Genomic DNA, 13,609 nt, shown 5'->3' with positions numbered 1-13,609 from the left:
CATAGTTTCAGTAGTGGTGACACTGAAATTACCATTGATTGTTGTAAAACTTGATCTGATTAACTGATGCCCTTTAGGGAAGGCCATACCAGGTCTGGCCTACATGTAACTCCAGATCACAACAATGAGCCTGACTCTTAATTGCTCCCTAAAATAGATAAGCAAGGCAATTAGGCACTTTGCAACAAATTCTGGCATTCCCACAGGACCATAAAAGAAAACAAAAATCTGACACTCCCTACCAAATTCAATCAGACCCCATTCAAGAACCTGACTCTTCGAAGTTCCAAATTTAACCTTATAACTTTCCCAACATTTCCCCATATGTGGGGCTTGGGATTTCTAAATCTGGCTGCTACCTCACTCACAACACAGAGCTACTTGTCACAATTGATGTTATGTGACAAATAAATCTTCAGGTTCTATTCTCATGTTGAAGGTAAGGAAAGGAAATTGAAACTGTTTTTAAGTCACCAACATGTTCCTGAGCGATGTAGATTAAACTCATATGTGACACCCCCTTAATTAGTTTGTACTCACCTCAGGCAGCCAATTAGTGACTGTGGAGAAAGGAACCAAGATAGGCCTGATATATGATCCTGGCAGAAGAGAAGTTGCCTTATGTTGTGTTCTAGTGCTCCATCCTTGGTCCTGTCCTATTCTTCATTTCTATGGTTTCCAGGGGTTTAGTTTTCCATTGTATACTTCCAGCACCCAACTGTTGCCTCTCTCCTTCATCAAGTCAATTGCTGTTGCTCCAACAATCTAGTAAGCTCCATGGGAAGCGAATTTCTTCCAGGTTAATGTCAGAAAAACTGAAGCCACCTCTTTTTATGATTCAAGACAACCTCCTTGGTGATCACTTCAAAGGGACAATGTTTTGGGATAAGGTTCAATGCGAACATTGATGCTCCTTCCTTGAACCTTTTCCATTGCAAAAAGTAAACAGCATTTTCCATCAATATCCATCCAACAGTTCTTTCTTCACTTGGAAACCTAAATACATGCCAAAGGAACTTCAAGGCTTGGTTTAATCTTTGAAGTTTTTAAATAATCTTTCCCCCAGCCATTTGTCTCTGCCCCAAGGCCAAACTTAAAACAATTGCACTCATTTTGAAAAGTCATAAGTCACCTTTTCAGAAAAAAATATTTGTCTTCATTAAATCTTCCTTCTGTGAGCTCAAACAAAATGACTCCAAGGCCCAGATTTTCAGTCTTGGAGATTGCTTGCCTTATCTAAAAGGACTCCATGTGACCAGAATTGGAAATTCCTATTTCTGAGATATCCTATTTTTGGCATTTTGAGAGTGCAAATGGTACAGGGGAAAGGATGGGATCAACACGTGGGGGGGGGGGAAGAAACCATCATCATCATCAGGGCTTTTTGAATCTGGTACTGAGGTCTAGGAGACTACATTTTTAATGACAGAGTCCATTTCCCATGATGCAATATAAATCTTGAACAGTTGTTGTGGATATACATAAAAGATGTAGAAAACCTGTGAAACTGATAAACTTTTAGATTACTTAAATTACCTACATTTGAAATTTTGAAAAATAAGCCCAAATGCAGGGACTTTGAGTTGAAGGAGCACCAATAGGTCTTTCAGCCTCTCAAACCTGCTCTGCCAATCAACAAGCACATGGCTGATTGGATTGTAACCTCAAATCAACATTTCTTCCTAGCCTGATAAATCTTTAGCCCCTTGCTTAACAACAACAACATATCTGCAACAAATGCAGAACGCTGGAGAAACTCAGGAGGTCTGGCAGCATCTGTTGAGACAGAAACAGAGTTATAATGTTTTGACTCTAGGATGTTGCTTCTCCTGAATTTTGGAGGGTTATCATTCTCAGTTCATAATTTTATTGGCGGCTCAATGAGGTTATTGAGGGTTTGGTTATCTTAAACACATGGCTATTATACAAGGAATTTAAATAAATTGACTCTTAGAGTTTTTTTATAGATATAAATAAATATAGTGATTTACATATATTTTTCTGAGCATGATTCAAAATAAAAAGCTTTTAAAATTGATTAACAGAAAGTAATTTTCAAAAACCTAAAGGAATGCTAGGCTTTATCTTAATAGTTTGGATTATGAAGGGAAAGAATTTAATCTTCAATTGCCTACAGCCTTGCTCAGATTACATTTAGTGAATACTAGATGAGTTGGCATGGAGAGTACAAGTGGCCATAGGGCATGGATAGTAAGATATAGATTGGGTTGGAGTTTTTGTAAATATATGTTGGAACATATGAGAAGCCATAGGGAAGGGTCATGCTGTCATAGGAGTGGATGGAAGTGGTATGTGTTGTGGGGGTTGTAGGACCTAACTGTTTTTAGAACAATCAGAAATAAATCCCAGAGTGCTGAGGTAGGCCAGACATGCTGCTACTGCACTCAGTAGTCCCTGTTGCCATCTCCAAGGTGTTTCTGGGGGATTTAGGCTAACAGCAGCATGCAGCTGCTCAAATGGAACCAAAATCCCATTATTTGTTCCTCTCTCTGGAAATGGTTTGCTGAGTTGGCGAAAATCTCCCATCTTAGGAAACACTCCTTGGAAGTGGAAACCTAGGTCCAAGCCACTTCATGTTTTTTTCACATCTGCCAGCAATTCCCCCAGCTATACGTCACACACACACAGCCTCTACTCCTTTGGCATCAAGTTATCCACTTTTTTCATTCTATATGCAATGCCTAATATTTCACTTTTTTGCTTTTGATCTTTGGAACTCTTTCCAATTCTTCAGCTGTATCCAGTTTGGTAAAATCTCCTTTTTGTACTGTCTTGACTTTGGGTACTTGTCTTGAATTTCCATTATCCCTTGTTCTACCATTTCTTTGCATGGTTATCATCATTGTTGAAATGTACCTTATTGTAGGTAATGAGTTTGACAGAGTTAGGTGGACTATTTATAGATATTGTCCTTCAAAGATTGTCCATGCCAATAGGATGACCATTTTGTCATCTTTTTGCCATAGTCTCACTGTTTATATACATCAAACAAAGCTAAATCAGAGAATGTTGAAATGCTGAAAAACTGGTGTCTATCAAAGAGTTATGGCATTTGAAAATCCAAATATCCAAACCTTTTAAAGTTGATAAACAGAAAATTTTCAAAACTCAAAAATAGAATGTCAGACCTTATCTCAAAGGATTTCTTTACAAAGAGAAACAATTTAATCTTTAGGGGGGGCACGGTGGCGCAGTGGTTAGCACTGCTACCTCACAGCACCCGGGACCCAGGTTCTATACCAGCCTTGGGCGACTGTCTGTGTGGAGTTTGCACATCCTTCCTGTATCTGTGTGGGTTTCCTCCCAGAGTCCAAAAATGTGCAGGACAGGTGAATTGGCCATGCTAAATTGCCCATAGTGTAAGGTGCATTAGTCAGACGGAAATGGATCTGGGTCGGTTACTCTTCGGAGGGTCGGTGTGGACTTGTTGGGCCGAAGGGTTTGTTCCCACACTGCAGGGAATCTAATCTATACTTAAAGTTGCCTAGGGTCTTGATCAGATCACATCTGAAGGACCGTGTTCACTTTTGAGATCCACAACTCAGCATAATATATTGACTTGAAGGGATTCACTACCAATTCAGCAGAATCATATCAGATTTAGAGGGTTAAACTATGAAAATAGTTTGCATAAACATAGTAATTCCATGAGTATAGAAGATTGCTGGTCTTACGTAATGCTGAGGTTTGTTCCATTTAGAATAATAAGTTTTAACCATTTTTTGTTTAAATAGGAGAAGTAGTGGACGTTTTGTCTGTTATAAATATAAGCCTCTGTCAGTATGTGAAAATGCACGTGATATATCTTACTCCCCAGGTAGACAAGTAACCATTTTTAAATTTAATCATTCATGGCTGTGTGCACTCCGGTAAGGTTAATGTTTATTGTCCATCCCCAACTGACCTTGTGAAAATACTGGTAAGTCATCTTCTTGAAGTGATTTAAGTACACTCATTGTGCTATTAGGGAGGAATTCCAGGATTTTGACCCAGCATGAGTGAAGGAGTAGAATATATTTCCAAGTCAAAACAATCAGTTACTTGGGTGAAAACTTGGAAATGGTGGAGTTCTCATACATCTGCTGTTCTTGACGTTCAAGGTCATCGTGAACACACTTTGGGGATGCAGTTGAAGAAGTATTGATGAATTTTTGCAGTGTATCATGGAAATGTACAAATTATAGCAATGCTGTGCCAGCAGTGGAAGGAGTGAATATTTTAGGTGATAGTTAGAATGCCATTCAAGTGGTCTGTATTATCCTGGCTTATATTAACTTTCTAAAGTGTAGTTTAAACTGTGACTATCAAGGTTATAGTGAAGAATAAGTGGTGTGGAACCATTGTGGAACTCAAACTGAGCATTGGTGAGCAGATTATTAGCAGTTAAGTGCTAGTGGATAGCATGATTGAAATCTCCCTTTTACTGGGTTTCTCATGATGCAAGAGTTGGCTGACTAAATAGTAACTGACAGTGGTATTGTAGAAATGTTGGTAGCATTTCTGTTTCTGAACCAGATGTTCAGAGTTAGTCCCAAGAAACGTTCATTCATTAACAAGCAAAATAGGTTGAGCATCAAATTATAAATTCTCCAATGTATATCAATGGTAAATGGTAAGAACGAGAGAGATTTTCGGTCAGCCATAAGAATAAAAACATTTGGCCCTTTTACCTGTAGCTCCAGGCTACAACATGCAGGTTGCGGCTGTACAGGACCTTGGTTAGGCCACTGTTGGAATATTGCGTGCAATTCTGGTCTCCTTCCTATCGGAAAGCTGTTGTGAAACTTGAAAGGGTTCAGAAAAGATTTACAAGGATGTTGCCAGGGTTGGAGGGTTTGAGCGATAGGGAGAGGCTGAACAGGCTGGGGCTGTTTTCCCTGGAGCGTCGGAGGCTGAGAGGTGACCTTATAGAGGTTTACAAAATGATGAGGGGCATGGATAGTGTAAATAGACAAAGTCTTTTCCCTGGGGTCGGGGAGTCCAGAACTAGAGGGCATAGGTTTAGGGTGAGAGGGGAAAGCTATAAAAGAGACCTAAGGGGCAACTTTTTCACACAGAGGGTGATACGAGTATGGAATGAGCTGCCAGAGGAAGTGGTGGAGGCTGGTACAATTGCAACATTTAAAAGGCATTTGGATGGGTATATGAATCTGGAGGGGTTTGGAGGGATATGGGCCGGGTGCTGGCAGGTGGGACTAGATTGGGTTTGGATATCTGGTCGGCATGGACGGGTTGTACCGAAAGGGTCTGTTTCCATGCTGTACATCTCTATGTGTCTATGACCTGTCTTTGGGCCGGGTGAGGGGCTTAGTGTAATTTACTAGTTGGACTACTAGTGTGAACAAGGTTGGGGTCTAGAACATGGGGTTCAAACCACAGTCTGTTTAGAACACTCCCTGAACTCTTTATTATTGCAATTTTGCAGCATTTTCTTTGTTTACAACCTTTTAAAGTTAGTGTTATGGCAATACGAGTGAAATTCTTCCAATAAAGGTCTAAAATATAGTTAACTATCAAAACTGCATTTTCTTTTTCCTCAATTTAACATGTGTCAGACAGCAAAACTGTAATATCTCTGTAATTCTTAATAGAATTTTTCCCACCTTGTTGCAAGCAAAATGGGAGCTTTTCCCCTTCTGGATACAGTCTAACCTTTTGTAGCCGAGATAAAAAGCCATAAAATTCTATTTCTCTTTAAAATTCTTTTAGAATCTTACATCAAATATTTTAAATTTGCTCTTTTGCAAACTCCCTGATTTTTCCATTACTTCTGTCTCCTTATTAATGAAGTTTATGTTGCTGGCTCTGTTTGCTGTATCTGGGCCTCATCCTGTTAATTGTGGCAATGCTTGTTTTCAAGGATAAGTATTCCCTTTTGTCCTTTTTAGCCTAGCCTTTGGTATGATTAAAATTTCTTCCTCTTTTTCTACATGGATCTTTAACTTTACTTCTGGAGATCCCAATCATTCTGACTAAGCCTTCCACTGTGTCTCTTCCTAGCGTGGCCCCTATTAGCTCTTTCCCGAGCCACCATTGCTTCCCCTTGTCTTTTACCAGCTTTGAAATGAAAGGCTTATTCCAGCAAATCTTCAACAGTGCGTTGGCCCTGTTGCTGTCCCATGAAGACTGTTGGAGATATTTTCCAAATCAAACTGTTCAGCGATGTTATTATACACTTCAGAAACTTGAACCTGTGTCTCCTGCCTCAGAGATATAGACTGCACTATTGTACCACAAGATCCTTTCATGAATGCTGCTCACTCCCTGACTTTTAAGCATTTCAGTTGCTAGCTGGCTGACTATGGTAATGTGTTTAATCTCATTTGTCTTCAAAATACTTTTTTCTCCTGCACTGAATACATTATCTCCATCATTGTTAACTTGAGGTATTGCAGCAAAAGTGCGCACCACTAATCACTATTTCATATTGGCCTCTGGGTGGATGAGGTAGAGTTCTGCCACAAATCCTCCTTTCCTTTCTATGTATAAGGGCCTTTCTAATCATCAGTAATAGAAGACAGGACCACTGGTAAATCTTAAGAAGTGGCCCTTGTCTTACATAATAAGACATATTTTATTCCATGTCATAGATTCATAGTCATACAGCACAGAAACAACCTATGGTCCACCTAGTCCACAATGGTCACATTCCCTGACTAAACTAATCCAACTTGCCTTTGTTTGTCCCATAAAATGTCCAAACCTTTACTATTACAATGTGTACTTATACAAATGTCTTATAAATATTGTAACTGTACCTGCATCCATCAGTTCCTCTGGCAGTTTATTCCACACACTAATGACTTTGTGTAAAAATGTTGTCCTTTTAAAGTCTTTCTCCCCTCACTTTAAAAATGCGTTCCATAACTTTGAACTCCCCTCCTTAGAGAAAAAAAAGCTTTGTTTTTCACCTGACCTATGCCCCTCATGATTTTACAAACTTCTATAATATCACCTTTGACCCCATCTACTCCAGTGAAAAGACTCCCAGCCTATCCAGCCTCTCCTTATAGTTCAAACCCTCCATTCCTGACAACATCCTGATGTATTTTTTTCTGAACCCTCTCCAATTTAATAATATCCTTCCTATAATAGGGCAACCAGAATTGCACATGGTACTCCAGAAGAGTCCTGTATAACCTCAACATGACATCCCAACTCCGATACCCGAAAGGTCTGAGCAATGAAGGCAAGCACGCTAAATGCCTTCTTAACCACCCTGTCTACCTGTGATGCAAATTTCAAAGAATTATGTACCAGAACCCTTAGTTTTTTCTGTTCTATAACACTACCCAGGGCCATACCCGTAACTGTATAAGTCCCACTCTCGTTTCGTTTACCAAAACACAATAAACTTGCATTTATTCAAAATAAACTCCATCTGCCAATCCTCAGCCCATTAATCTGATGGATCAAGATCTCTTTGTAATCTTAGATTATCTTTGTCACTGTCCACTACACTGTTCACTATAATTTTGGTGTCAAATGCAAACTTATTAACCATGACTCCTTTATTGTCATCCAAATTATTTATATAAATGATAAATAAGAGTGTACCCAGTACTGATACCTGTTGTACACTACTAGGCACAGACCTCCAGTCTAAAAAACAACCCTCCACCACTACCTTCTGTTTCCTACCGTCAAGCCAATTTTGTATCCAATTAGCCAGCTCATCCTGAATCCCATGTGATCTAGCATTACTAATTAATCTACCATGCAGAACCTTATCAAAGGCTTTACTAAATCCAAGTAAACAACATCTCCTGCTCTACCTTCAATCTTATTGGTTACATTATTAAAAACTCAATCAGGTTTGTGTGGCACAGTTTCCCTCACACAAAGTTATGCTGACTACCCCTAACCAATCCTTGCCTCTCCAAATGCATGTAAATCCTACCTTTCAGAATCACCTCCAACAACTTACCCACCACTGATGTCAGACTCACAGGTCTATAGTCTCCAGGCTTCTCCTTACAGTCTTTCTTAAATAAAGGCTCAACATTAGCCACCCTCCATTCCTCTTGGACCTCACCCATGGTTATGGATGATATAAATATTTCTGCTAGGGACTCGGCAATTTCCTTTCCAACTTCCCACAATGTCCTGGAATACACTCAGAGTCATGGAGATGTACAGCACGGAAACAAACCCTTCGGTCCACTTGATAAGATCCTGCAGATTTATCCAACATTATATTTTCTAAGACCTCCATCCCTTACTTTTCTATAATGTGAACTGTTTTCAAAACATTGATATTTATTTCCCTGAGAGCTTTCTATCTCCACAATAAAAACTGATGCAAAATATTTATTAATATCTCTTTTATCTCCTGAGGTTCAATACAAGTCACACATTCATCTTAAAGGGGCCCAGCTCATCCTCCAGTTCCTCTTTTCCTCTTAATGTCCTTGTAGAATCTCTATGGATTATCCTTAACCTTTTTATACCCATGATTTGGAGATGCTGGTGTTGGACTGGGGTGTACAAAGTTAAAAATCACACAATACCAGGTTATAGTCCAACAGGTTTAATTGGAAGCACTAGCTTTCAGAGCGCAGCTCCTTCATCAAGGGGGGTTTGATTTTTAACTTTTTCCCCCCACGCTATCTTATATTGCTTCTTTGCCTTCCTGATTTCCGTCTTAAAAATGCCCCTACACTCTTTATGCTGTTCAAGAGTTTAATTTAATTCCAGTTGTCTATATCTATGATTCTTTTTTATTCTTGATTAGAGCTTCAATATCTTTATCCATTGTTTCCTAATCTTACAAGCCTTAATCTTTCACATTAACAGGAACATAATGCCACAGAACTCGTTATCACACTTTTGAAAGTCTCTCACTTATCAGACATCCCTTTTCCTGTGACTAGCCTATTCCAATCAACTTTTTGAAAGTTCTTATGTCAAACCATTAATATTTGCCTTACTCCAATTAAGAACTTTAACTTTTATCAAAAGCTTATCCTTTTCAAAACTATTTTAAAACTAATAGAATTATAACCACTAGTCCCAAAGTGTTCCTCTACTGACACTTCAATCACTTGTCCTGCCTTATTTTTAAGAGGTCACGTTTTTCTCCTTCTTTAGTTGGAATATTTACATATTGATTAAAAACATTCTTGAACATATTTAACAAATTCCTCACCATTATGACAGTTCCAGCCAATGTTTGGAAAATTAAAATCCCCTTCTATTACAACTCTATAATTCTTGTTTAAAAATCACAATACCATGTTATAGTCCAACAGGTTTATTTGGAAGCACTAGCTCCTTCATCAGGTGGTTGTGGAGTAGAACGCAGAATTTATCGCAAACGTTTACAGTGTGATGTAACCGAAATTATATATTGAAAAAGATCTGGATTGTTTGTTAAGATTAGATTCCCTACATGGCACGGGGTGGCACAGTGGGTCAGTAGTTAGCACTGTTGCTTCACAGAGCCAGGGTCCCAGGTTCGATTCCAGCCTCGGGCGACCGTCTTTGTGGAGTCTGTACATTCTCTCCGTGTCTGCGTGGGTTTCCTCCGAGTGCTCCGGTTTCCTCCCACAGTCCAAAGATGTGCAGGTTAGGTGAATTGGCCATGCTAAATTGTCCATAGTGTTAGGTGCATTAGTCAGAGGGAAATGGGACTGGGTGGGTTACTCTTTGGAGGGTCGGTGTGGACTGAAGGGCCTGTTTCCACACTGTAGGGAATTTAATCTACAGAGTGGAAACAGGCCCATTGGCCCAACACGTGCACACTGACCCTCCAAAGAGTAACCCAACCAGACCCATTTCCCTCTGATGGATGCACCTAACAGTATGGGCAATTTAGCATGGCCAATTCACCTGACCTGCACATCTTTGGACTATGGGAGGAAACTGGAGCAAACCCACACAGACATAGGGACAATGTGCAAGCTCCACACAGACAGTCGCCCGAGGCTGGAATCGAACCTGAGTCCCTGGCGCTGTGAGGCAGCAGCGCTAACCACTGAGCTGCTGTGCTGCCCAAACTGCCATAGTGCCATAGTGTTAAGTCTCTCATCTTTTAGAATGGGCATGTTTGTTTCAGTTCTTTCATTTGTAAGTTCCAAAGTTACATTCTCAAGTGAACTTTAACAATAGGTGCCATGTTGGCCTAGATAATGCATTGTGAGGCTGTCTGTACCTCAATGTTTAGACAGATTCTAATCCAAAAAAGGGATTTACAGAATTTCACATGGATTCATGCAGCTTTTGAGCAAAATAAAATGTAATTCTGCAAGTACAAATTCACCCTACAAACTTATATATGTGTGTGTGTGTATGTATACGCGCGTGTGCAGCGGGGATGGGAGTGGTATGAATGTCTGTGAGAGAGCACGTGTATGTGTGTGTATATGCTTGTGAGTGTAAAGGGGGTATACGTCTGTGAGAGGGTGCGTGTGTGAGAGTATGTGTGAGCATATGAGAGAGGGTCTGCATGAGTGTATGGGTCCTATGTGTGTCTGTGACAGGGAACCTTACACCTTCATAGAACATAGAACATAGAAAAATACAGCGCAGTACAGGCCCTTTGGCCCTCGATGTTGCGCCGATCCAAGCCCACCTAACCTACACTAGCACACTATCCTCCATATGCCTATCCAATGCCCGCTTAAATGCCCATAAAGAGGGAGAGTCCATCACTGCTACTGGCAGGGCATTCCATGAACTCACGACTCGCTGAGTAAAGAATCTACCCCTAACATCTGTCCTATACCTACCACCCCTTAATTTAAAGCTATGCCCCCTTGTAATAGCTGACTCCATACGTGGAAAAAGGTTCTCATGGTCAACCCTATCTAAACCCCTAATCATCTTGTACACCTCTATCAAGTCACCCCTAAACCTTCTTTTCTCCAATGAAAACAGCCCCAAGTGCCTCAGCCTTTCCTCAGACGATCTTCCTACCATACCAGGCAACATCCTGGTAAACCTCCTCTGCACCGGTTCCAGTGCCTCCACATCCTTCCTATAGTATGGCGACCAAAACTGCACACAATACTCCAGATGCGGCCGCACCAGAGTCTTATAAAGAGTCTTCATTGCATTATCTGGGCCAACATGGCACCTGTTGTTAAAGTTCACTTGAGAATGTAACTTTAAGAAAGTTGTGGAATCTACATATGAGAGAACTGAAACCACATGCCCAATATAAAAGATGAGAGACTTAAACAGTCCAGGTCTTTTTCAATATATAATTTTACATCACAATAAACTTTTGCTGTAAATTCTGTGTCCTACGATCTTATACTCCGCAATCACCTGATGAAGAAGCAGCACTCCGAAAGCTAGTGCTTCCAATTAAACCTGTTGGACTATAACCTGGTGTTATGTGATTTTTTAACTTTGTACACCTCAGTCTAACACTGGCTCCTCCAAATCATGGCTATTATTCTTGCACATAGTTTGGATCTCTCTACATATTTGCTCCTCAATTTACCTCTGACTATTGAGGGGGCCTATAGTACAATCCCACCAAGGTGATCATCCCTTTCTTATTTATAATTTCAACCAATGTGTTGTCACTGGATGATCCCTCAGAAATATTCTAATTACAACAGTAATGTTTTCCTAAATCAAAAATGCCACTAGCCCTCCTTTCTTGCTTCCTATAACATCTGTACCCCAGAATACTGAGCTCCCAGTCCTGTCCTTCCCTCTGCCAAGTTTTGATAATACCCATGAACATTCCATCTAGACATAACCATCTCCATTGGGATCTTTTATTAAATTGCTTGGGTGAAGCTTGTTGCAACTGCAGAATCAGAACCATCTCTTTACTTAACTATCGTCACCTTTTAAACATTTTACTGATTTTTAAAAAAAAGTATTTTAATTTAGTAAGAAACTGACCATTGTACTTTAACAAAAATGTAGATTGAAGTTTTTTAGTTTAATAGGTTTACTCATGCATTGTAGATTAGATGCCCTTAGACATTCTTTCTAAAAATGATTATTTTATGAAATGAACCCTCTTCCAGTTATAGAAATGAAATAGCACCAGGCTACCATTCATAAATCTATCAAAGATTTTCTTAAGCAAAGAAAATAAACAACTACATTCCAAAATGTTGCCCAACTGAACTGGTTGATGGAAAGTCTTACATGCAGTGATATGAAAATAACTTTGACTGGAAACTTGAACCAAATTTAAATTCAGAAACTAGTGCAGTCCTGAATGCAATACGTGACTAAATTGCTGATTGCACAGTATCCAATTTAAGTGAAAACATGGCAGTGAAATGAATTGAAGTTGAGAAAATATGCTTTAATGAATTGTAATCTGGCACTGTTCACAGGACCTGTTACACCGTAATGCTCTATACTACAAAGCAAGGATCGACATTGACAAAAGCATAGTGAAGGATGTGAATGATGGAAGGGATGAAGAGTTTGACTGTCGGGTCAGAAATGCTATCAAACTTAAAAGCAAGTTTGAAGATAAACCTAGCAAACTATTTTTTACAAAGAATCTCGCAGACAAGCAATTATGGCTTCATGCCTTTGAGCAGGAAAGAAAAGTATCTGAGGGCGAGCTAGAAGCAGGTAAGATGGTACAAATGGAATTACAGATGTAGAATGGGGGTGGAGGGGAGAAGATGGGTGTTTCTCGTTTGAATCTCATCCCTTAAACTTCTCTTTAGAACATTAAAAGGATCTTATATGCTGTAATACAAAATAGCATGGGCGAGACTGTCCTGTGGCCCCATATTCAAGCTTCGAGATAGTCAGTACACTGGAATTATGAACCAAAAGTTATATTACAATTTAAGCGCTCCCTCACTCATAATTGGGTGAACATTTCAAGTACTAATGCAAGAAATACATCATGAGACCTAGTTCCATTCATTGTTGGCAAATCAGAACTCCAGTGCATTCCGACTTCCCCATCAGTTCATAGCTTTGCATGTAAATAATAGAGCAATAATATCAGCAAACACATTTCTTTTACTGCACCCAGGGCAGTGTTCACTAGGCCACACTGTGCTGGAACGTGGCAGAGTAATGTCCCTCTCACCTAAATTGTCTTGAATGACCTACAAATAATTGGAAGTTTTCTTATCAATAAAATCATTCATTCATAGGTGCTTGCATTCTTTCTGTGTGTAAAAACGTTGACAACTGACTTAAGATGCATTTAAGAGAGAGATAAATAGGTTCTTAATTGGTAAGAGGATCAAGCATTACAGGTAGAAAGCAGGAAAATAGGGTTGAGTAGCATATCCTACCCACCCTCCGAAGACCCTTTCCCCCGACTCCAATTCACCACATCCACCTGGACACCCCATGCTGGTCTGTTACCCGCCCTCAATCTTCCATGGGTAACATCACCCACGATACCATAACCACACCCACTCCAGTGACAGTCTCCGCCCTACTCCCAGCTCCAGCCTCATCCCAGGCCCCAGCTCCTAGCTCTGCTGTATTTTTCCATTTCCCTAGACCTCTCTCTCAATGAGGATCAGTCCTCAGTAAAGGCCTCACCTTCATCCCCCTATGCTCCCAGATCAAACAAATTCAACATGTATTGTGACATCGAACATTTCTTCCACCACCTTCACCTCTGTGCTAACTTTTT

General features: G+C 40.0%; 1 protein-coding gene across 1 annotated transcript in view; it reads left to right on the top strand.

Moving 5' to 3' along the window:
* Nucleotides 1-13,609, top strand: part of LOC148148348 (rho guanine nucleotide exchange factor 4-like) — a 79,726-nt gene that overhangs the window by 34,840 nt on the left and 31,277 nt on the right. The window contains exon 9 of the mRNA XM_087993921.1: nt 12,330-12,576. Coding sequence (XP_087850047.1) covers nt 12,330-12,576 — 247 coding nt within the window. The remainder of the gene's footprint in view (nt 1-12,329; nt 12,577-13,609) is intronic.

The sequence above is a fragment of the Chiloscyllium plagiosum genome, unplaced genomic scaffold, assembly GCF_037043375.1.
Source record: "Chiloscyllium plagiosum isolate Xiang-an unplaced genomic scaffold, Cpla_swu_hap1 HiC_scaffold_13, whole genome shotgun sequence".
NCBI classification, from domain to species: domain Eukaryota; kingdom Metazoa; phylum Chordata; class Chondrichthyes; order Orectolobiformes; family Hemiscylliidae; genus Chiloscyllium; species Chiloscyllium plagiosum.
Note: the sequence above shows the minus strand (reverse complement) of the source record. Positions and strands in the feature narration are given on the sequence as shown.